The sequence below is a fragment of the Plectropomus leopardus genome, chromosome 18 (assembly GCF_008729295.1).
Source record: "Plectropomus leopardus isolate mb chromosome 18, YSFRI_Pleo_2.0, whole genome shotgun sequence".
NCBI lineage: Eukaryota > Metazoa > Chordata > Actinopteri > Perciformes > Serranidae > Plectropomus > Plectropomus leopardus.
Window position 1 is genome coordinate 29708135 of NC_056480.1, and position 26667 is coordinate 29734801.

General features: G+C 41.2%; 1 protein-coding gene across 1 annotated transcript in view; it reads right to left on the minus strand.

The window, feature by feature from the left end:
• Nucleotides 1-6705: 6705 nt before the first annotated feature.
• Nucleotides 6706-26667, minus strand: part of LOC121958210 (gamma-aminobutyric acid type B receptor subunit 1-like) — an 87411-nt gene continuing 67449 nt past the window's right edge. The window contains exons 7-8 of the mRNA XM_042507080.1: nucleotides 7009-7060; nucleotides 6706-6850 (exon numbers count right to left, since the gene is read on the minus strand). Of these exons, the coding sequence (XP_042363014.1) occupies nucleotides 6706-6850; nucleotides 7009-7060 (197 nt within the window). The remainder of the gene's footprint in view (nucleotides 6851-7008; nucleotides 7061-26667) is intronic.

Consider the following 26667-nt stretch of genomic DNA (forward strand, 5'->3'; position numbering starts at 1 on the left):
TTAACTGATTTAAATGAGGTTGATGTGATGAAATTGCAATGCAAACAGGCCTGGCTCTCGTTGTTTGTGTTTCATGCAAAGAGGAACAATCTCTTCCTGCTCTCTGTCAAAACTCAGTCCCGTCAGGGTTGGCTGCATGTAGCCAAACTGGCATGCAGCTTTCAGCAGAGCTCTAGAGCTCAATGTCAGCCATGTTGATAACAGCAGAAAAAAAGGGAGAAAAACTGCTGGGAGAACAGAGCTGACAGCTAGAGACCGGTCCGACAGCATTTGGGTCAGCAGGGGAGTTTTTACTGGGGAAGGAGCAGGTTTTCATGATTCAATAGCTGTTTTTTTTCTGGTCAGAATAGCTCAGTTTGTCAGTGGCTCGAGTTCTGGGTCTACCCAGGGGCCTCCTGTCAGTCTAACATGTCCGAAAAACCTCTAACAGAAGGTATCCTGATCCTCTAATAGGGGGCATCCTGATCGGATGCCTGAACCACCTTTTTTTTATCTTTAAGGTCTTAAAATTGTAAAACTCAAATCAAACCTCAATGAAACAAATCCATTTCAAAATGGACTGGTGAGAGAAATGCATATATCAAATTTCATGGTTATCAGAGCAAATTTGCACTATACCATGAGTTTGTAAAATGAAAACTAAAACATGAAATGAAAGATGGGGGTGTTCCTGTTGAGTGAAATAAGAATGTATATGCTCTTAGGGATGAGAGAAAAGATCCATTTCGGGGCACTGTAGAGTCCAGTCACTAAAGAACTTTTCATGCATCCCAAGCCTCTCAAAATGTGATTGCACAGCAGAAAAAAAATCTCTTCCAAAACAACAAGTTGTTCAGCCCAACTCAGCACAAAGTGCCTGAGCCCAAATAAAACATTGGCAACAGCAAGAGGGAGCAGCAGCAGAGCTGCGCGGCCCCTAAGGCTGAGGAGTAACTTGGTTCTGTGTCTCAATAAACGGACATCTCCAAACTTTTTGTGATTGAGACAGGTCTGGTACCGTGCTCGTTGATGGTTGGAGGATCAGCTGACCAATAAGAGCACCATAGGCAGGAATAATAAAGACAGTATCATCTGTCTGCATAGCTCGCTGTGACAGAAAAAAGTCTCAAAAAAGGTGAAAAGTGTGAATGAAATTGAAAGTTGTACAGGTTGTCATCGCACAGGAATAAGAGCCCGTAAAGGCTTTTCAGTTATAACTAACTAAACTTGTTAAAAAAAAACTGAAAAAGACATTGCAACAATCAATTGGCCAACACGATGACAAATTCAAGCTGGATGACTGAAATTTAACAAAATGGCAATTCAGTGGGTGCTGTTGAACAGTTCCTGACAAGAAGCCAGGAGCAGCCACAAGGAATGTGCTCAGAGTCTCTATGTGTTATTGAAGTAACTTTTCCCACTGACTGAGTTCTGACAGTTTTTGGGAGCCTGAGGGACTTGTTTTGGTAAACAGACCTTTCAGGAGAAAAACCGTGAATCTTATCAAGTTGTTATTTTATCATAGCAAGCATCTTGCATATTAATCATGTATTTTGTCTTTAGGCTACCAGTCATTTTTGTGTTGATTTTTTCTGGACTGTGACTCCAAATGACGACATTACCACAAGATGGTAGCAGCTATATCCGCATATTTTATCTTCACTTTCGCAAAGCGGGGGGTAAGTAAGAACATGTCATCCATCTTTATATACAGAACATGGTTCAGAGCATTTTAACGATTAAAAGCTTGGTTCAGAACCCAAAAGGTTGGTTCTCAGCTGGAACCAAACAATAGCAGGTTTTTCTCGACCTGAAGTGCGAACCATTATGACATCAGTGGGCATGTCATATTCTACACATTAAAAAGAGAGGATGGAGAAGGTAACAATAGAGAAGTCAATTACTCTTCAGAAGAAAAAAACGTGCAGTGGTCTCACTAATAGTTGGTTCATGCTTGTTTTTTGGTTAAAAACAAACATCTTGAAAAACACAACAAAAGTTTGCAGGTTATCAGTGTAATCCGCAATGTTGTGCAACGTCTTCCGTTGATTACACATCCTTAATTACAATATTTTCACATAAAAACTAGTGAAAACACAGGCTGGTTTATTAAAAACCACCAAAGTTCTAAAATCCTGAACTGAACAGGTTAAAGAACCAGAGCTCATTTGGTCGAAAAGGGGTATCAGTAAGTTCACTATTGAAGGATTACACTGTTACACAAAGGTGCAACATAAAAATGTACGCTCACATGCACTGTCGCACCTGTACATATGGTCTGAGATGATAACATGCAGTAAATATTACAGTAACAACACGTTTTCATCTCAAGTCGTCATATGTTGTAACATATGTTGTAGTGGACTTCGGCGTCTACATATTGTGTTTTAGGTATCCTTCTGTGTCTGCTCTATATGTTCAGGGATGCTGCTACTGTGATGGTGGGATGATGCAGCATGTGGTTATGTTATGTAGGCAACAAAAGCTCATGACAACCAACAGCAGAACATCAACACACACACATGCTTGCAAGGATGGTTGGATTAGGGAAAAGGACGCAAATGGTAAGGTGTAGAAAAAAAACATCACAATCAGACGGGAAGCAAACACTGGACTCCTGCATGAAAGTCCGGGGTTAGTTGGGCCCATCCACAGCCCCTGCCATCCACTCTATAGTTGCCCTTGCACTTATTGTATTTCATTGTTACCGCCAGCGTTAGAACCTGGCGCTATTCTGTGGTGTATCATGCCCAAGTGACAGGCTCCATCCAGCCGCTTTCTCAAGTGCTGCATATAAGGCAGATGTGTCAGGTGCCATCAGGCGGCATATAATAACAACAACGCAGCAGATTCTATCATGCCGTACTCTTGAGTGATGTTGTCCAGGGGCGTATCATGTGCACGCAAAAGGTGCCTTTTGGCTTTGGGACTGTACACTGAAAGCACTGTCAGCGGCAGTATTTTATGAAAACAGATGGCACAGTAACCATGACCAGACATTCATCTTCCTTCCACCTGATCCCAGAGTACCCGAGTTTGTTTCTGAGCTCTTTTCTGGGTAAGACTAGCTATGTGAAGACCATGCCAACAAAACGATCATTAAACCAAACCGTCGCTGTAAGCAGGGGAGGTGACTTCAGGTGAAACCTTAATTAAAGGATTTTGTTAGCTTCATACAGCGACTTCCCAAAGACAGGAAGTGCTTTTTACCCTCCCGATGGACCGTCACTCCTCACATATGCCGGCTGTGGCTGACAGCTGTTAATGACAATAATGAAAGTGGCTGGCTTGTTATGGCAGAGAGTTTTTAACAGAGGCCATTAGAGAGGAGTGTGGCTGAATGGAAGAGGAGGGATCTTTAAGTGCTTGCTTGTGAAATGGTCCTGATAGGACTCCAGGAGCTGCAGGCTGCATCTGATATTCATGGGCTCTCTGTCCCTGGCTCAGCAGTAAGCCTTTAGGGTTGTTCTAAAATAAAGCACAGGCTCAAAGTGACGATGAGATAAGAAGGAAAGATCCAGGGCATGGAGTTTCAATCCTACTCAGATAACACATCTTCCCTTATTACCAATGTTACTAGATGTGGTGCACTTTGAAAGAGACTTCCACCTGTGGTGACGTCGAGCTGTTAATTCTCATTATACAGTAACGCTGTAGTCATAGAATTATGCTACAATAAAAACTTGATGTGTATGACTGGTAAAGAAACCAAGATGAAGGCTCAGAGAATAAAAGGGACCAGTTGTGTCCTATTTTGAGGTCAGTGCGTCTCTCCTTTGGCAGCCGAAAGCACCCCGCAAGCCTCATTAACATTTCACACCATCTGCATCATATTAGGACAAAAAACAGGCAAATCTGGTCTTGAGACCTCTTTTCCACAGGCATTCTGCTGCTGAATGGCACTGCGGGCATCAACGGAGGCGGGCCTTCAGCAGAGGCTTGAAGGCCTCAATCGATTCTTGGGGGTGCTGTGATTGGTCGCACTGGTTGCCAGGTCACACGGGGCAGCATGTTTGGCTGCGCTGGTTGCTAGATCACTGCAGGGCACCACAATTGGCTCAACAGGCTGCCAAGATCACTGCAGGCACAGAGATGTGCTGGTAGAGACTGGGAGCTAAAAATTACCACTCTGCCTGAGACACACAACAGCTACAGATTCCTCTCCGGCAACAAAAACATGTCTGCATCATTTCTAACAGCTTGATATTTAAACATTTTACCCATGCACCATGCAAGATCTGCCTCCTTTGTGGTGGGGGAAGAAAAATACTTAAAATTAAATTAATTGTGATATTGTAATTGCAAACAATAGAGTCAAAATACTGTTAGCCTAGCTTAGCATAAAGAGCAGGAAGCAGCCAACCTGGTTCTGTATTAAACAGTGATGTACTGGTCAGGATTTTTTTAAGACTTGCACTGACTTTATGAGAGTCAATCCCTCCCACCCAACTTATAAATGACTGCATTTATAAAGCTACACATACGCACTTACACTCTACTTCAGTATTTTGTACAAGGACACCTGATATGTTGACTGGAGGAGCTGGGGATTCAACTCCCAACCTTTCGATTGGAGGAAGACCCACTCTAATCCTGAGCCACTATGACCAAATATGGGAGCAATATGTTGATTTTCTCTTCATTTCTCTTACTGTCCTCTTTGGTCTCTCTCACCCTTTGTTCTCACCATGTATTTGTTTGTTCATTTGTTCATTAATATCCCAATAAGCTTCTGTATTCAGCAGGAGCTACACTTCCTGGGGTCTCCATTACATCCATTAACAATATTTCATTAACTACACTACATAAATATACATCCATAACATTCACATTACGATTAAACACATTACAACACCAATAAAACACACAACAACCAACACAAACTCAAAGACTATCCAACACATACAGCAGCTCTACAGAATGATTTATCTCTGCAATAGTTGAGAAAAATAAAGTACCTGGAAATGTATCCACTAAATCATAAGAAAAATTAAATAGAAAGCTCAAAACCACTTCATATCAAAAGTACATATCATATATAGTGTTCTACTCTATTCCTTGTGTAAATAAATAAATCTTAACTTTTTGTAAAAGCACATTGTATTAATTTCAGAATTCAAAAATTTGGAAATGAATTCCATGCCACCATTGCTGGATAATGAACTGTCCTCTGTATCAAACTACAGTAGTTTAAATCAGAAAAATGATTTGAAATTCAACTTGCTCTACACCATTTCTCTTCCAGATTTTGTGTATCCCACTGTGCTCTTTATATAATGGGACAGGTTTGTTTTTGAAATATTAATAGATTGGAAAACAGAGAATAAAGCAGAATAAAGAATAAATAAATAAGCTTAAAGCCTTGTTTCACATGAAACCTGTCCCCACCTCCCTCGTCGTGTCTTAGTTTACTGCAGCCTTCTCATTTCATCAGTGCAGTAATCCTTTTATCACTCCACCATGGAGTGCAGTCTCCAGATACTTTTGCTCAATTTGACACCTAATTGCATTTGTTCATATATTTCAGGACACAAATTCCATCAGCAGCAGTTTCCAGCTCTCCCAGTGGTGAACATGACACATTTACCAGCAGACGCTGCAATGACGCTATATAAAAGCCTGACATGATGTCATCACTCGGCTTACTCCTCTGACACAAATTAGAGCTGTGTTCTGCAGATTTTACTACAACGCACCACACCAGAGAAACAGTCGGTCATGGAATCACCCCCCTCCCCATCATGAGCCCTCCCCCCAATCAGCTCTGTTGTACTGGAGTGTGAAATATGAACGGCCACTGCTTTTTAACACACCTGCTGTTTGGACCGTCTGTCCCTCCAATCCTGATCTTCCACACCCTCTAATGCCTCCTGTTCCCTCTTTGTCATTAGACATCAGCCAGCACCTCCCTCTGCTCTCCACTCATAAGCTCACATAGTCAAGTTTAACATATTTCAACATTTCTCTTTAGGATTTTATTCAAGTTAGATTTACTGACTTTTAAAAACCAGCAGCAGGCACACTTGAAAGTGAGATATTGGTTGATTACAATTTTTTTTAAGTGTTTCTGAATTTGATTAAACTCAGCTGGAACTGGATGCCAACATCACTTCAGAAACAAGTTGAATTCAAATTAACACACTGCATGACTAAATGTGATTCTAAGTCTGGATAAAGTTAACATGAGAACTTTGGAAGATGCAGGGTATTAGTTAAAAACACAAAAAGAATCCTAAAACCCACAAAATATCAAAATCATGTTGTTAGTATTCTACGTTAAATTGGCCACACATGCGTGGCATCTGTGTGGCATCTGTGTCTCCCTGTGTCAGAGGCTCTGTCGCAAATCGACTTTTAATCCAGTTGTAAATCCTTTTCTAACAACACATCTCTCAGATCGTTTGTGTTTTAAATACGTCTTTTACTGGATGAAAGATTTTGACCAAGAGTCGCCCGGACTGCAGCTTTCAAGCCTGTGAGAGAAACCACACCAGCGCATACCTACCAGCGCCTAATCTACACAGCCAGCCCAGTTTTTTTTGGTGGGGGCCATATCGTTAGGTTACGACACCAAAAGCTGTCAATTGTAATCGGACTCTCATACCCAGTCTGTAATCCATACACAACAACATAACTGCCGAGTTTTGTTCCTCCTCTCTCTTCCAGGCTCTACTTTTCCCCACTCAGGAATACTCAACTGGACTGGATAAAAAGAAAGACTCCCTCTTATCGAGCTTCATGGAGGTAGCTGCCAGTCAGTCCAAACAAATTGCCCCCCGCCACAATCCAGGACACAATTTTATGGGATCCTGCCACTTCTCCTCGGCCTCCCTCCTGCTCTAACCCTGGCCACAAGCCCTCTTGGTCAGAGCTGGTGGCCCACGGCTGCAAGGGACACTCAATTGAGAATGTCCTCCACAACTAAGCCTCTCAAATTACTACGCATGCCTTGTTCCTGCTGCCCCAGCCCTGGCCACTCTGGTCCACCTGGCTGTCGTTCCTACCACTGCGGCCGTGGCTGCTTCTCACCTGGACCCTCCGTGGTTAACAGCCTGGGCAGCTGCAGCCTCTCCACCGCTGCCTGATAACAGAGCGGGGATGCACTCACAGCCCACTGGAAGGCCAAACCAATAAGTCCTCATCCCTTCCATTGATCTCCTCTTCCCTGCATAAGTTCCTTAAGGAGGCCGTGATTAGACATACTGGAACTTTTCCTGGCCCCTCTCCCAGCCCTGCCACTGCCGCACCACAACATCCATTTGGATATTTACCGCTAACGTGCAACATGCTGTTCAGCACTCCACACTGACTGACTGATCTGACACACCCACCCCAGAACCTCCTCCTTCTTTGCCTCCTCCAGCTCCTTCACCACCTGTCAGATCTGCGCAGCACTCCCCCTTTCAGTCATTCCCATGCTCTAACATCCCAATAGTCTGTAACAACAGACCCTACCACCCCAGAAGACCTCAAGGGGGAACCAACTCCTGCAATCTACGTCACTTTCAAAAGGGACCAGCTCAAAAACAAATCAATTGGCCTACTTAATGCAAGGTCCCTGTGCAACTAATCTTTTTTAATTACTGACCTAATTGTTACAAAAAATGTAGGCTCTCTCATAAACTAACATAAACCTGATTTTAAACATTTCCATCTTCCTCGACCATTTAAAAAAGGTGGTGGTCTTACGTTTTTTTACAAAAAAGGTTTTAAGTGCTCTCCTATTTCTTTTGGCAATTTTAGCTCATTTGAAGTCCTTTGCTTTTTTATCACAGGCCCTGCTCCCGTATTATCACAGGCACTACTCCCTTATGATGTATTTTAATTTATACACTACCATATCACAACAATTTTTTTACTGAATTTTCAGAACTCTCATCCATTTTTTATCCAAATATGACCAAGTGCTTATTCTGGGGGATTTTAATATCCATGTCTGTTGTCCTGCATACTCCATGTCTAGTGAGTTTCTCGATTCCTTTAACCTTGTTCAATCTGTTAAACAGCCCACACACTCCAAAGGTCATATTTTAGACTTGGTTCTTTCCTCTGGTTTCTGCCCAGAAAATATGGAATTGGTGGATGTCTTTGTATCAGACCACAAAGCAATCATTTTTAAAGCTGCTCTGCCTTCTTCCTCCGTCTCAAAATCTGTCCGCATTATCCAGTTCCGCACCTCAACACTGTCTCTGCTGCTAAATTCAGTAATTCCTTTACCCCAGTTCAATGCTTTCACAGGACTCAGATGAACTTTTAACTTATTTTAACACATACTGTCACTCCATTCTTGACCTCATTGCCCCCTTAAAAAACCAAAAAGTTAAAATCAAACTCACTTCCACAGCTCAATGAACATACTCGCTCCCTGAAACAAGAATGCAGAAGATTAGAACGCAAATGGAAAGCAACCAAATCTGATGCCATTCACTGCAACCTTAAGGAAGTTATGAAAAACTACCAGATAGCAACAAAAGATGAGATCATCTTACTTCTCAAATGTCATCTCCTTGAATCATCACAACCCCAAAGTTCTTTTTAGCGTCATCAGCTATGTTCTTAATGGTCCTATCAGTATAGCCATGGATCCCAGTAATGCCCTTGGAGAGTTTGCGGCTTATTTAACAGGGAAGATAGGTAGCATTTGGTCTCAAATTTTACCAGATCCAAGAAATATATCCATTGCCTGCAATAATCATGTCTCCCTCTCTCAGTCTCAAACCACTAACCCTTCACAGCTCAGTAAATTAGTCTCTTAAATGAATTCCTCCACCTGTCCTTTAGATACTGCCCCCATTAAGTTTTTAAAGCAGGTTTTCCCAACTGTTGGTCCTTTTATTTTATCAATTATTAACAGTGCACTGATATCTGGCATCTTTCCAAATGGTTTTAAACATGCTATAACTCAGCCACTACTGAAAAAGCCCAGTCTGGATCCCCCTTTACTCAGTAACTACCGCCCAATATCCAAACTTTCATTTTAATCTAAGGTGCTGGAAAAGGTCATTTCAACTCAAATAATCTCTTATATGAATAATAATATATTTTTAGCAGTTTTCAGTCAGGTTTTAGAGCCCAACACAGTACGGAGACGGCCCTTATAAAAGTTTGCAATGATTTACTTTTTACAACCGACAGAGGTGAATCGGTTGTAAAAAGTAAATCCTGGTGCTTTTAGATTTGAGTGCAGCTTTTGACACTGTTGATTATTCTGTTCTCCTGCACCAACTTGAATGCTGGTTGGTTTTATGGGCACAGCACTACAGTCGTTGAGTTCCTACCTTTCTAACAGAACCTTCTCTGTCATCTTAGAGAACTCCATCTCCTCTGTGTCTCCTTCTAAGTATGGGGTGCCCCACGGGTCCATTCTCAGCCCTCTGTTATTTTCCATTTACATGCTTCTTCTCAGTCACATCATTCAGAACCATGGTGTCTCCCATCACTGTTATGCAGTCACACAGCTATATGTCCCCCTCCAGTCCAGTAAGTCTTTAGATAACCCTCTTACCTGTATCAGATTAAAATTTTAAAATTTAACAATTATAAAACTTCAATTTTAGCCATAAGTCTAACTCTAACTCAGGCAGACTGATTCACAGCATACTTGGTTGTCTTTCTTTTATTATGAAGCAGAATGCAAAAGCCTTAGTATAGTATTTGATGAAGAGCTATGTTTTGATGCTCAAATAAAAAATGCTGATCAGTCGTGCTCATCTATCAGCTTAAAAAGATCTCTCAGATTAGACTATTCGTGTCTCCCTGACTTACACGAGGTGATACATGCTTTTAATTTTTCTTGCCTTGACTACTGCAATGCACTATAAGTTAGGTATAAGTAAGAGACTCAGAAAGTCAGAGTTCCCTTCACCGACTCCAACTGGTCCGAAACGCTGCCGCCTGAATTTTAACAAGCTCAAAAAAATTTGAACAGATTACTCCCATTTTAGCAAACTTACACTGGCTACCTATTTCCAACTGCATTTATTTTAAAATTTTAATGATCACTTTTAAAGCACTACATGGACTTTACCCAATTTACATTAAAGAGTTATTGACCCCCTACGTACCAGGTGCCCCTTCAGATCAATGGATTCAGCTCTTCTTGTTCTCGTTCCCCGTTCTTACCTCATGACAAAAGGTGATCGTGCCTGTGCCGTCAGAGCTCCTTAACTGTGGAACTCCTTGCCCATTGAAATCAGACTTGCTCCATCTTTAGCATCTTTTAAATTGCTTCATAAGACTTTTTTTTTTATAGGAAAACTTTAATGAGTATTGAGTAGGTTGCTGTTGCTTTGTTTTATTAACCTGTACTTGATCGCTGTGTTGTTTGTTTTTATTATTGTCTTCTGAAAAGCACTTTGTAACTTTGTTTTAAAAAGTGCTATATGAATAAAGTTTATTATTATTATAATTATTATCATTATTATATATTAGCTGTTGTCTTGACATTTTATTTTTTATAACAACCTAAATTAACCAAACATCAGTGTCTAAGGCCCGGGACACACTGCATGCTGGGGTGATGGCTACCTCTAGGGGCTGCTACGGCTTGCACGCTTGAGTTGTTGTTGTCCACAATTAAAAGCCAATACTTCACTGCTTAATAAAGCTGTGCAGACACTTCATTGTCAACCACACAGCCCTGCAAATATTTCACAATAAAGGCCTTGTTTTAACAACTGAAAGGATTCTGTCAACAGAAACGTTGTCAGAGGGCTTTTATTTTGAAACGGAAATGGCAAATTTTAAATAAAACAGATATATACATATTTCTTCATATCCGTGACAGATACAGACATTGAAACTGTGTCAATATGATTATTAAAACTGCACATGTCAGGGCACCCACTAATTCACCTGTTAGAGCAGGCGCCCCATGTATAAAGGCTGTGTCTTTGCCACAGCGGCTGTGGGTCTGATTCTACTCTCTGCCCTTTGCAGCATGTCATCCTCTTTCTCTCTTTCCCCTGTTTAACAGTATAGCTGTCCTATCCAATAAAGCCTTCTTAATAATTTTTTAAGAAAACGCCCGTATCAAGTGGTAAAAATATGTTAGACTCCAATTCTCTAGATGTTCCGCAGCTGAGCAGTGCTCACGTAATGCTGCTCACGCAGGCTCTTAATCGTGAAAGAGGGAATATTGGTGATGTTAATTTTTTTTTAATCTAAGCAATCATCATTCAAGGGCCCAGTAGTGCACACATCATTAAGTGATCACATCACTGTTCATAGCAGTAAAGCAATAAAGCCTTTTTTAATCAATGCAGTTTCAATATGCTTTGTATTTAGTAAAAAGATGCGTTTTTATTTTCTAAGACAGACTGGTCTTCATCTTTTGTGTGAATGGATGGTTTGAGGCAGTTCTACATTTGTTTGCAGAGTACGAACCACAGACTGTATAAATAATGGATGGAGATACCGTGACGTCAAGTGGGGCATATCTGCAGGCTTGCAGGCAGCAGTTTCAGGACCGCAGATCTAGGACCCTCGTTTCCCTACATGCGCACTACTTGGCTTTAGGTATTGGCTTCCTATTTACTCGACACACGCTGAAGATGGACTAGGAACAGACCGTAAGTACTGAAGATGAATTAAGTTAAATTTGTTTAAAAAATTGGGGACAATAGTTTGAGGTAATTCAATGAAGACATAGCTTAATTTTGCCAAGACCATATATATTAATTTTTGATTTAGTAACAATAATGTTAATTAGCTTAATTATTTCCAGTAGCCTATATACACTTCCAAACATAAAAATATGTCATGATCTGTCTTAAGTTATCAGCTTACAAAGCCTAAACTGTCTAGGGCGGCAAGCTAGCATTAGCATGTAGGCTAACGTTAGCTAAAATAAACGTTAACATGAGTGCCTTTAATACCGGCACTGTCATAGTTAGTTTAACATTAATGTTACACAATGCCATGCGGCTAGATGTTGTTCGTTTTGATGTTCAATTCCCTTATATTTGTGTCTCATTTTTAAAAAATTAAACTTAATTCATATTCAATACTTACGCTCTGTTCAGTTCAGAGTGTATCTGTAGAAAGTACTATTTGGGTGGTACTTATTAAACATTATTTTAGGGAAATAAACTGTTAAGAGTATCCTGTATTTTTGCATTCATCCAATTCATTTGGTTGCGCTGTTGCGAAAAATGAGGGTCATAGATCTGCGGTCCTGAAACTCCTGCCTGCAAGCCTGCAGACTGATACTATTGGTGACGTCACCCATTGGCTTGTGGAGTGCTGTTTTATAGTTGGACCGTCACTAGCTTGGTGCAGAAGCGGCCATATTTTGACAAGAGGGAGGACCTGTGGAGGAGTGAGGAGTGAATCTCACTGACTCAGAGTTTTGCGATTTGTCAATTTCAGAGTAAGAATGGGCTGAGTGTTGAAATTAGCTATACATATGTATGCTAGCTATGTTGTTAGCTATGAATATGAACCAGCTGTAAACGTGTATTTCTGCTGTAACGGTGTATATTTTAAAATAGGGGTCTGTGAAGATCAACTCAAGATTCAACTTTGAAGACAGCCTCAAGTTGCCGCTCAATGAATTACAACTTTTGGCGCTTTCGCATTGGTTTCATTTCTCGGCCTCAGAGGTTGCCACTTGATACGAATAAATTCAGTCAACAAATATTGATGGATCCCAAATTTGCGCATGCACTGTTTAAGTGCAGATTTGTGTGTACGGTGTTTGTTCCTGCAGATTATTGTGAGCAATGTGCGAGTAATTGGACGAACCTGCATACTCTTACAAAAAATACTGAATTGTTAATTCTGGTCGTGGCTGATATGAACTCTTTTCAAGGCCCTCCATTTCATTTTGGCCATTTTCACATTCTCCAAGTGCCCATGAAAATCTCGCATTTAGCTGATGGTGCCCTATTCTCTGGCCTTCACCCCAAACACTCCACTAAGCTCAACCTTTAACTTGCTGTTTTCAGCCTCCACTGCTCTGGCACTGTGGCTAGTTGACTGTAATGATAGTCTGAAGTTCATCCATGCGATTCCTTGTCTGCTGTGGGGGCAGCAGTGGCTGACCACATCTGACTGCTCTGTCTGATGGCCACCCTCTCTACAGGCTCAGCCTTCAGCACTTGGTCTCCAGTTAATTGGGAGCACTCCATATCCAGGATGTGATTCATGCTGTCCTTCCTCCCAACATCATCAACATCTCAGGTTCTCGCTTATAGAACTTTTACCTTTCACCTCCATCTTGCTGAGTTTCCCCTGATTTCTTTCACACTTACTGTTGCTCATTCTGCTCTATTTCACTCCTCTACATTTCCTATCTATCCACTGTCTCGTTTGCCCAGTCACCCATTTCCATCTCCATTCCCTCCCTTCCAGCTCGTCTCTCTCCTCCATCGTTCTCACTGCTCTTTCCCGTTGAATGTAATAACATTAATGTGATCTGCAGCGCGTCCATAAAACACACTCTAATCTCCCTGGCTGTCTGTGGGCACGCGGCTGAACCTGTCCAGCTATTTCTGGCTTCTCTATTTCTCATGGTTATAGTGTTATCCCTGAAGAGCTCATGCCTCTGCTGCAGCATGCATCGCTTTGAATGCCACTGTTGCTATGTGGAACGTACAAAATCCAGGAGGTCGGGGATGTGCTTAGCCACCAGTGACTAACTTTTTACAGAGGAATATATTGCATTTCAGATCCTGGCTTCATTTTGGTAATGTGTAAATTAACTGGAAACTCAATCCTCTCTATGCACTGTGGGTATAGTCACAAAAAGCTGCTGTAATTTTACACACACTGATTTCTTGGCTTCACACCTCTGGATCACTGAATACATCTGTGATTCAAACATGTCTACTGTTCTGCAACTGATGCCTGTTTCTGCTGGATGGAGAAACAATCAGTCAATCAGAGCTTTAAAGGCTAACACATTCTCACTTCCGACTCACATACCAGCCCGTTGTCATCTCTCATTGAGTAAAATAGCGCCACTTTGATAGTGCTTTTGGCTTAAGAGTGCAAAGCCAAAAGGCACCCTTTGAGTGCGCATGAAATGCCACTGGTAGGCGTCAGGTGAGAACGCAGCTGGACAGAACCAGTCCCAGTGTTATTACACGCCGGCTGACAGCCGAACAACACCTACAGTTTCCGCCCAATACATACACAGGCGGCGTCACTTAAGAACACAACCAGACACAACCTGTCCTGTGCACATGAAACACAGCAGGACAGCTTCAGGTTGAAACGCTGACAATAACAACATAATGTAAGGAGAGCGAGGGCGCCCCTAGGACGAGAAGGAGGAGCAGTGGCTGGGTCCTACAAACCTGAACTTTGATGGAGGATTACAGTGTTCACTTCCAGTTTGAATGTGATGTGTTTTCTTCACCTGGCTATGTGCTTCCTTCATCTCATCCTAACCATCCGTGCCAGCATGTGTTTGTTGACGTCCTGGCCTTGATTGCCGTGTGCTGTTGTTGCCAACCATTACTCTTTTACTAAAGCTATGCTAACTAGCAGGGGCGCTAATTTGTAAAATAGCATAAAAACCATTGTACAAGGTAGATTTATCAAAATTAAAATATATTTGATATGTTGTTGTAAACACAGCTTGCGCAAGTAGTGCAACAGTGAAATTTGCCCAAAATAAAGTGAAAATTTTTGTGTGAATACTTCTTCATTTGGACCTGCTGCCACATAGCTCTCCGTTTAACAACAGCACGTGTTACTTCTTCCTCAGAGTCAGTCTGTCCGTCCCTGCTGGAAGCCAGGCAGGTCCTTGACATTGGAATGCAGCTCAGATCACAGCTCTCCTGCCCTCAGGCGAGGCAGTTAACCTGTGCTGACCCTCTCAAGCCTCAGCTAGATGAGGAGAGAGGCATCTGACAGGCCAATAAATCACGGCATTAATAACAGCATCAGAGTGTGGGACAACAGGCCAAGACATAGCTATATTAGACATGCATTTGACAAGCTGCTGAGGTCATTGTGAACACTGGAACTCTGTCCCCCTCTTTGCTTAGGAGACAGGGACTTTGAGAAATGAGGCTGTCACAGCACCAATTTTGTAGAGGATGTGAGAATTTGACTCAGTGTAGTAAAAGTGCGAAATGACTTCATGATGTTTAATAATTAAAGCTCTTAATATGCAAGGGCCACATGACATTTTATTTCCTGCTTGGAAATAACTAAAAACCTTCCTAAATTCAGGCTTTCATCATTTTTATATTCTATATTTATATATTCTGGGGTGGCTGTGACTCAGAGGTAGAGCAGGTCGTCCTCTAATCAGAAAGTTAGCGGCTCCTCCAGGCAACATGTTGAAGTTGGGCTGAACCCCAAATTGCTCCTGATGCTGCATCATCCAAGTGTGAGTGTGTGTGAATGGTTACTGAGTAGCAGGTGGCACCTTGTACGGTATCCTCAGCCACTACTCTGTGAATGTGTGTGTGAATGGGTGAATGTGACCTGTAGTGTGAAAGTGTTAAGAGTGGTCAAAAAGACTAGAAAAGCATGATACAAGTGCAAGTGCATGTGCTGTTATGCCATATACCATGATGTGTCTGACAATTATAGCTATTGTACAAATCAAAAGAATGGAAATCGCAGAGATCGAAAAAGGCAGGAAGTCTGAAAATTAATATGTATCACTGTATGCCCTCCCCTTTCCCCCGCTATGCTTAAGGCTAAAATATCTAGGATACAGGCCTTGCCATCTTGTACTGGTGATGTCATAGAGAGCTGGAGTCTGCATAGTAGCGGTATCTGTGGTGGATGAGCTCCCGCCAAAACACTTGTCCAACCAATCCCGAGCAGTTTCATTGAATGCAACTGCATGGACTGGCTGTCACATCTGTCAATCATGGCAGAAAATCCGTTTTTGTGGAATCGAATAACTCATTAAAACTAAACTAATCATAAAACAAACACTTGAGTTAACATCAGGGTGATGAAAACCACTTTCAGTGACAGAAACCATCTTTGTAGTGTACTTTGAGTTTTTAGTTTGACCTATGTCCCATTCAGTAACATAGAGTGTGTAGCATGTCCATGTTAGTTAAAAGTTTAAATATCTATATTTGTATGTGTGATCTAAGCAGCTAACTAAGCTTCAGTGAGTAACAACCCACTTTTATACGTCCAATGAACATCTGTTAAAATGAACTTCATGGCAACCAGACCGGGTGACGCCACACCAGTCTAGTAAAACGCACTGGGCATCCAATTGGGACTAGGCTAAAGTTTTACTGAAATAGCCTGAGCTTTTCTTTGCTTCAATCACTAGAGAGAGAGAGAGAGAGAGAGACTGAAAGTGAGAGATAGATAGGGATAGATAGAAAGATAGCGTTACAACACTCATTCTGTGTCACCTGAGGATTGTGGGACCCAGTACATCGACACAACACCTCTTTTTATCCTCTTCAAATAACCCTACTGGCTACCAAACATACCAGACATTAACATTTAGTTAAATTTAGGCTATGATGTCTGGTGACCAAAAAAAGTTGTGGGAGTCATTTCAGCCACACACATACTCAGTGACAATGGTAACTGTCAGCATCACAAGGCTTTTCATCAACATCACAGAGTTGAGCTGTTTCGGTGTGGATGTTTGTCTGGACCATTCAACAGCATGGTGTTGGCTGTTAGCTGATGATGCTGCTGCTGTTTAGCTCGTACTTGTCAAGCAGTTGATGAGCTGACTGTTAGCTGTTGAGATAGCAGCTTTGGAGATGGCTGTAACAAAAAGTCTAGCATTCCTTACAGATTGTATGGCGTTAACTTTTGTAAAAATAAATTAATTAATTAATTTTTTAAAAAAATATATATATATATGATTTTATATATATATATATGTGTGTGTTAAAAGCCATCTTTTAAATGCCTGTTTCATTGTGAGTTGTCTCTCTAAAATCTGAGGATTTTGCTGGTCTTTGAATGCAGCACAGACAGAACTCTGCATATCTTTTTTTTTCCTCAGCAGAACTTGGGGGATGGATTATTGATCTGTCAATATGTTCATAACTGATCAGATCAAATCAATGGATGAGGGAAGCATATTTTTGTTAGTGAATGCATAAGTTTCACATTCAATGTGCCTGACATTCTGTGGTGTCCGCTCTGCTCGGTGTGTGCTATTTATAACCCAAGATTGTGTATATGTCATTAGCGCTCCTAATGTACTGTTCAGCTCCAAAAATCTATCTGTGGCAGCAGATGATTTAATTGTTGCAGCCTGCCACAAATAAATGAATGTGTGGGAAACCCTGAAGTTTGATGATGTGGCAGGAGATGGGACAGTTACAGTCTGGGATCAAACAACCAGTGCAGAAAGGATCAAATGCAGGTATCATTTGATTGGAGATGTTTTGATACTACTTGGTACCAGACTATTTTATTTGATACCTTAAAGGTATTGAATACCAACACCCATCCCAATACTCTCCTAATGTTATATTGCTCAAGATATACTGTGCCTAATGTCCAGTCAAGTTCCCATGAACCCCTAAGCCCCACCTCCATTAGTCACCATTGCTACACCAAGAGGCAACCTCCAGAGGCTAAATAATGACACCAATATGGAAGTGCCTAAAACTGCAGTTCCTCTATTGTCCACCTGAGGCTGTCTCTGAAATAGAGTCAATCTCCATAGATCCCCATGTTAAAATGTCCAACTTTACAGCAGAAATTAACATGTTTTCAGCCTGGTACAAAAAAACGGTTTTGAAAAAACGGTTTTGATCTCTATCGCTAATTTCAATATTATATTATATTATATTATATTATATTATATTATATTATATTATATACCCCCTTTTATTTGTTGAGTCTCTTCAACAGATTTAATGGCAGTTTGAAATCTGATATTTGCTGAGCCTATTCTTGGTCCTCTTATTTTACTGACCCACCTTTGGAAAGGCTATATTATGTAATCTGAGCCTAAAAGTTCATTCTTCATTGTCGTTGACACTGCTAAGTCAATGTCCACTCACAAGCTTTTTTGAGAATTTTCAACAGCAAAGTTTGCTGTTGAGTTAAGTCTAGCCACTGATATGAGATGTGTTTGAAAGCTCCAGAAAAAGCTCATAAGTGGACCTTGAGTTTATTTAAACCAGTGAAGAGTCAGGTCTGGTTCAAGTTGATAAGCCACCCCGAAAATCTATGTCAAGGTTATAGCATTGTCAGTCAACAGTGTGTCACATAGTCTCGTGGCAACATGCACCAGATGGATGGTGAGGTCATCTTTATGCGACGTGACTGCTAATCGAGTGTAGTAACAGATGTGTTGGAGGACACAGTCCTGAGAGGAGAGTCTCTAGAAGCAAGTGACGGAGGCTATTTTCACAGAGCTGGGTAACAGAGTGAGCTGAAATGCTCTGGCTGAAATTAATAAAGTGGGTACTAGTGTAGTGTTGAATGGTGCCCTGCCCTCTGACCTCTCCTGTCATTAGCACTCTGTCAGTGCCACATACATTATTCATAGGGCATCTTAAATCAGGAGGCCATGGCACGATAACTATGCTGCTGAGCCTCCTGATCACTCCCCCCTCTGCTGTTATCTTGTTCTTTCAAACACTCATTTATTTAATAGTCCTCGTTGGTGAGGGTGACACAGCAGTGTTTTTATCTTTACAGGGTCTTTTCCCATAGTGCAGACAACAACCCATCATCATCCCCCACTTCTGACATCCATGTTCATACTGTTGTTTACAGCCACAGACATAAGAGCTCATGAATATTGCAAAAGAGATGAAGCATATGTGTGCCAACGACTAAATGATGTGAACACTGATACATGCTGCAGTGGCTCAAAAACCCAAGCTTGAACCCAAAAGCAATGAACAAAGACAGCCAGAGGTCCAAAAACAGGTAAGGATCAAAAGCAGGCAATCACTCAAAACAGGCAAACTTAAGCAGGCAGGAGGCAGGCAGGAGGCAGGCGGACGATCATCAGTCCATGTGTCAGGCACGCAGTCAGGCAGCAGGAGACAAAGGCTGGAAAGCATGGGAGGATGCACAATGTGGCAGGGCATAAGTGGAGACAGGGCAGTATATGTACTGCTGGGTTGATTAGGGAAATGGGAAGCAGGTGAGTAAGTGGGCAGAGAAGATCAGGTGACAGAGATGGCAGGAGATGGGTTACTGGAGGGCTGGGGTGGTGGCTGGATGTTAAATGACAGAGAGAGCTGGTATATGGCAGAGTAAACAGAGCCAGCAACAGAATGAATGCTCAGAGCTGACTGGAGTTGTGACACATGCATTATGTATACTCACACATGCAATTCAGCTAGGAAATGAGAATGTGAATTGGAATGCAGAACATCAACACTTTGCTCCTCCACATACAGCTGATATGGAGACTACAGAGAACTACATTCAGTGGGACCTGTAATGAGATTCACTTTTTTTCTAACAACAAGAGTAAAGAAGACAAGCATGGTTCCATATTAAACTTAACCAAACAATCAAAGTTTTAAGACTGTAAGTTGTATTTGTATTTATTTACATTTAAAGCTGCATTTGGCTATTTGTGGTTAGAAATCACACAGGTGACTACAATGTCCTCATCCCAAGTTGTCACATATTCCAGCTTTGCAGTGGACTTCCATACTGCCAACATGACGTCAACACAAGCACAGGGTGGGATGATGCTGCATGTGGTTATTTTTAGGCAACATAAGGACATGGCAACCAACGCCAGGATGTCAACAAACACACATGCTGGCAGGTAAGGTTAAGATTAGAGGATGGAGGCACATGGTAAGGTGTACAAAAACCCATCACATTTCGATAGGAAGCAGGCACCAAACTCCTGAATGGAAGTACAGGGTTTGCTCAACCCAACCACCATTGCTGCCCCTTGTCCAATGGGCGCCCTCTCACTCCTTGTATAATATCGTTAGTGGCAGGGCTTCAACATGACACTGTTTTGTGGCAGTTCATGCAAAAGGGACACGTTGAGTCCAGCTGTGTTCTCAAGTGAGCGTACCACTCTCAGCTGATGCTGTTCAGGTAAGTATCATGCAGACGCGAAAGGTGGCTTTTAGTACCGCGATCTTATGCCAAAAGCACTGTCAAAGCAGCGGTATTTGATGAAAGTGTATGGAGTTGGGATCCCACCTAACAGTAAAGCCATGAGGGGCGTGGTCTCTCCTCACCTTAAGGTGAAGCTCTGGAGCACAGGATGTCTGCACAGTGTCTGTCACACAATCTGATTATCCTGCAGCCCTATAACCCAATCAAATAATCACCTGTGATGCATGACAAGAGATGTAGAATGTTGTCTTAATCTTGTTGCAAATTAGAAACAGAGTTAGTGAGATAAAAACTGTAAAAGAAAACATTATGTTATCTTAAATATACAAGAGATATGTTTTCTTAAAATCTCCACTACCGATAGCAGAACCGTTAATGCCGGAGCTTATAGATGCTCCAGTTTTTAATAATTCAATGGCAGGGCTCATCTAATACTGGGTTTCTGTACCCATCCCTACTCACAACATTAAAAATCAGCATCACTGAAGACAAGGCAGCAGTGGAATGCAAATATACGTATAATTTAAAATCTTTTAGTTTTGCATAATTGTTCAACACTGCCTTGAATCAGTGTTACTGAATGTAAAAAGGAGGCTTGGGTGGTATCAGGGTATTACGGTATATCAGGGTGTTAAGAAATCCTGAAGGTCTGTTTTTCAATACAGTCAAAAAATATAGGCAGCTGAGCTGAAAGACACAGCAACACCTAGTAGTGGAGGTAGAAATGTTACAGGACTGTAAATTGCCGGCAGCCAGCAGGCAGAGAGAGACTGTGAGAAATAGAGGTATGTTGTTTTTTTTTTAACTCTAATTTGCTGAATTAAGGATTTCTTTTTTTCATGTTTTTTTTCTATTAGCACCACAGTCTTACTATCATATACTGCATACCCCTGTGAAATGTCTGGAAGGGATGAAGGTATGAAATATTTCTACTCCTACTCTGACATGAAAATAATGTAAAGTCCAAGTAAAATGACTGCCTCTGATTTACTAAGGATGTTGGGAGAACCCCCCCCCCCCCCCACACACACACACACACACATACAGAGCTGACCTCCCCTTTGCTGGGCTGGTCACAGGTATGGGGTGGAGGCATACTGGGAGAGAGAGATATTGGGGGTGCAGTTTTAATTAAAAGATGCTAATGCTTGCCTCTACCTGCTGGCTGCAGCCACCGCTCCAGGCCTGAACATCCAATCAGTGATAAATCCTGGATTAATGCTGCCTTCAATTTAACGGCCTGAGAAACACAATGCACAACTGCAACCATTCCAATACCCGCAGGACACAGTTGCTGCTCCAATATATTATGCTGTTGTTCACCCCCTCCAAGTGACTGATCCACAAATCTCAAACTGATAAATAACACAGTTAAAAAACAAAACCAAACATGTGCAATCCCTAAATGGAAGCAGTGGTCCCAGGGACTCTGACAGACTGCAATTAAACTGCTGTCACAGGTTGATTTCCTCAGGGCCACACAACAGGGAGCATTGATCAATCAGCAGCCTCGTCAATAACACATTTTGTTTGTTGTTTACCAAAGAGCTGACAGCTTGTGGCCGATCAACACAGTGACCTTTGTGGCCTGTTTGCAAAAGAGTCATGGTCATTATCTGCAGAATAGAGACCTCAGTCTTGTTACTGTGTAACAAGCATGTCGATATGACCTTCAGCAGGCAAAAACACCTGAGGGTGATTACTGCAAGCTTGTCATCTGCAGTACACACAACTGCCAAGTGAGCTCAAAGACCAGGAAAATATCCTGCTAGTTCTTCATTATCTACATGTTTATGGGACGAATAAAACTACAACATTTGAGATTTATTTCTGTGTTTTGTATTTTTAAAGACTGGCCCTCAACCTTTAACTACACATATCCCTCCACCTAAAGCCTCCTGCAGACCGTGAGATTTTTGCAATCTTATAAGTTTAGTGCAGCTCCACTCTGCAACATGGATCTTAAAAATGTATGCAGACGATGACATCACCCACTGAGTTGCAGGCTACAACGTACATCCATCCACGTCAATACGCAAGAACAAAATGCTGTATTGGTGAGAGCAAAATTGTAAACAAACAAATCGGGCCCTCGCTACATGGCATTTTTATGTGTCTGAAAATATCTGTACAAGAACAGGAGGAGGAGAATGTGGATGCGCTCATTGCTGGGGAATAGAGGCTTTGAGGCAATTTTGCAAAAAGAGCTCAAAGTAAGTATTAGCATCTATTAGCATTTAGCACTGTGGCGCTGATTCGTGCATCATTTCATGCTGCATTTCTATTTGACATAGGTCGTAACAGCAGTCACACAGTGAGATAGTTATCCTGAATTTCTGACACTGTCAGAGTTTGATCCCAGGCTGTCTTTGATCAAAAGACCATGACAACAGCCATCCTTGAACCTCTCTCACTGTGTGACTTAAAACCACTGTTTAGGAGCCTCGACCAAAGATATCACCATGTTACTGTCACATTGGTCATCTTTCTTCTAGGACAGCCCAAAATTGTCCAGTGTATACTGGGCTTAAAGCTGTTTTACACTGTAAATTACTGTAAATATCTGTCATTATCTAATGTTAACTTATATCGTTACAAACTTAGCACCAAAAAGATCAGTTTATTTTCAGAAATAACATTTGAGGAAAAGTGTGTTGTGAGGAAATAAAAGTTTCAATCCACACTGACTTGCATTCAGTGTCTCTGTCCACAGAAGCAGCCGTCTGTCAGCAGCAGTTCCTGCAGAGCTGAGAGGACAGCAGCCAACCACACGGCCTCACCAGGCTGACTGACAACACACATATACTGAACCTCAAGAATTTTCATGTCAGCCACACAGGAAGAAAAAAGGCAGTGTTTGTATTTATTGAGTTGCTGATTTGATTTTGCAGCTAGCGAGTGATAGGAATCTGGCACTTACCAACAGGCTGGGAGCTAATCATTTAATGTAGATTTTATTATTCAGTTAAAAACATAATGGGATATTTGTAATGGAGACAATTAAACTCTTTTGCTGAAGCATACATTGAAAACGACACAAGACTGTTTAATGTCTGTCAAGCGACACTTATGAAAAGTAATCTGGCTTAACTATAGGCCCAGCATACACAAAATCGTAGCTAATGCTAATGCACAGGACTCTTTATGCATGCTAGGCAACAGTTCAGTCCCATCAACTGTGTTGGCGGAAACAAAATAATGATTAAATAAACAAACTTATCATAATCTTTTGACGCTTTTTACTGTTAACTAATAAATAGCGCTTGTACAACTGTGGTGTAAGAGCGATATCGAACTTAAGGTTGTGTCGCACTGAATATCAGCACAAATGTGATGTTCAGTAGCTACAGGAGCACTCTCTCTCTCTCGTGTGAAAGTGCTTAAATAATGATTATAATATGCAATTTCAAAATTCAACATAAAAACTTTTCTTTTCTTCAATATCAGGCTTATGTTGGAGCCCTGGGTGCTTAGTTCCACTATATCCCTCTCTGCCATGCCCCTGCCTCTCTTTGTTGTGTAACAATAGAGGAGAAGCTGACTGTAGATTAGGAGGAGACAGGAGGACAGCGTGTCCCCACAGCCTGGGAGCACAGAGGACTCAGCTGCAGTAAGCTAGACTGTAATGGAGGCGCAGAGAGCTTTCTCCTGCTTCATTGAAAACATCCACACAATACCATTTGCAAAAGAAATAAGAGACATGAATCTCCTGTTCTCCCCATCTCCTGTAGTTCCCAGTCCCTGCCCTGGCTCCCCTTTACGTCACCCTGGTCTAACAACCACCACCTCCTCTCCTCCATGCTCTGTGCTGCCCCCCCCCCCCCCCCTGGCATCATTATCTACCTGCATACCTGTAAGTCTGTGACAGATTGTGGCACAGCCATTCATCACTGCACACAACACTGTGGGAAAATCCTGGCAGAGAGCCGTCTGAGCAGAGCCCCTATACATCTTGAGACATTAGCAGCAGCGCTCTGCCATGACGACAGATCTGACACTTCAAGTGATCTGAAAGACATCACACCCTGACTGCTGCTTCCATCACATCTTCTTGCATTGAGTTCCATCACTGAGGGTAGTGTCATACTGCCACCTGCTGTTACAAGTGCATCAATTTTAACTGAATATTTTATTAAGAAATGATTCTATAATTATGTTGGGTTTTTCTGCAGTTTTGAAAAGCTTTACAGGGAGTTTTTGATTCCTAAACAGACAGATCACTTCTCTACCCAATACAAGAGATGTCAGCTGTCACATTGCCACACAGTCTGTCTCTCTCTCAGATTATAACAACATACTCAAAGCGTATTTGACGTGCAAACGACCTAAATCTTGTAGAAAGTTCTTTGCATCTCTCAGCAGTTAGATGCCATGTCTTTCAGCAGCGACCGACATGCATCTCATGTTTCTTTTATTGTTGGTACATATCATCATGGTTTATTCTTTTATCTATTCTGTTCTGTTCTGTTCTGTATGTTGTGAAAATCTCTCTGTTGTGAAAAAGTTTCAGGAATATTTTACAGATATTATCTTTTGCGAAAATTAAATGTAATTTCAGATATTATTATTTGTTTCTTTTTTTTAATTCTTTAATGTCTCGTGTTTGTTGTTGCCTTTGCAAATAAGAAACTCAACTGATATATTTGGTTTCTTTGAATTCTTTAAGTTTTAGGGCTGAGAAATTTTGAAGGCAAGGGAAGAGTTTCGCAGTCTCAGATCCTCAAGCGGGGCCCTTCTGACGTTCCAAAGTTGAGGCTAAATTTAACTAACTATCTAAAGGTGGCTTTGTTTTTGCCATCAGGGCCCCACAGCTTTGGAATAACCTGCCTGAGGATATAAGGCTGCAGAATCAGCGACTTCTTTTAAATCACTTTTTAAAACCCATTTTTACAGACTGACTTTTATGTGATGTCATCTTTTTATTTTCTCTTTCTATTTATTTTACTTATTTATATTCATTTTCTATTTTACCTTTTGAATTTATGTTTTATCTGTTTTGTTTCCTTTTATTTGTGGTTTTACTGCTTTTAGTATTTTTTATGTTGTTGTTTTTGATCTATTTCTTCGTATTATTTTATATTGACATTATGCGTCCTGCATCTTGAGTTATTTATCCTCTGGTTTTAATTTTATCCTCACTCTACCCTGGTTTCTTCTTGCTTGTGTTCAGTAGTACTGTTTGGCTTTTCGTTGTTGTATCCCTGTCTATCTATCCTATTTCTGCTTTGCCTTGTTTGTCAAAGTACTTTGTAAACTCTGTTTTTAAAGATGCTATAAAGAAAAGAAAGAAAAACATGTCAAGTAATAATGTGCTGAAATTGTGAAAAAGGCTAAAATCGCATTTAAATATATTACAATATTACACAATTTGCAAATACCACACCATTTAAAAGTTCCACAGCATTGGGCTATAAAGATGTCATTAACTGATCACACATTATTTAAACTACTGCACCAAACAGGAGGTGACCTTAAAGTCAACCCAAGTCTGGTTTGGACACTCCTGGGTGTTTTGTCTTAAAGACCTCTGATAAATCAGGGTAGAAAACATTTAAACGCTTCCCAGTGGCCTCCTCAGAGGGCTGTGAGATCAGACAAACAGTGCTATCATTTTCTGATCACTTCAGTTTCAGATCAATATGTTAACCCCAGATATCTGAGAGATGACACAAACCAAACTGCTGATTGTCAATGAAAATTCTTCTTTTTAAGATTTAGGTTACTAATATAACACCAGCTGACAGTTTTTTCGTGTCTCTTTAGTTCTCACTATTTAGGCCTATAAGTACACAATCATCACAGAACCTCAACCTGGAGGTGAAACGACACAGATAAAACCTGTAAAAACTTGTTTTTGTTACATTTTGGTTGCAGATAATCTGTTGCTCTGGTATTTTCCTGTACTGTCTCCCATGTTTTTCTGTCATGTCTTCTTTGTATTGACTTTGTTAATTAAAATGTTAAAAATGTTCTTGTATTGTCCTCAAGCAAATGAATAAGGAGTGAAATGGTAAAAGCCACCAGTTGCATTTCATCCACATGAAGATGCCATGTACTGTATAGAATGGGAATGCAGTAGAAACTGAATCATTCATAACTATTCTATTCATATCTTGGAGAGCGTATGGTGCACTAATCCCTCCAGAGCACTGCACTCTAAGAATGCAGGGTTACATATGGTTAATAAGTCTTTAAAAGTAGGATGGGAGTCAGAGCCTTCAGCTATTAGGCTCCTCTCCTGTGGAACCCTCTTCCAGTTTAGGAGGCAGATACGTCTCCACTTAAGAGCAGACTTAAGCCTTTCCTCTTTGATAAAGCTTATAAATAGGGCTGGCTCAGGCTTGCCTTGGACCTGCCCCTAGTTAGCCTGATATTGGTTTAGGTATATATGATACAGGTCATTTGCAAACATTGATGTCCCATTGCTGCGTATCACTAATTCGGCTTCTTCTCCGGAGCCTTTGTGCTTCCTTGTCTCATAGAGTTTTCAGATTGTGACTGTACCTGGATCATGGTGGCTCTGTTGCCCTGGTCCTGCCCAACACCTACTACCAATGCCATTATTATTAGTCATACTTCCACTATTTTGCATATACATTATACACATGGGATTATTACTGTCACATACATATACATAATGTATAAATATTAGGGGTGTAACGGTACATGTATTTGTAT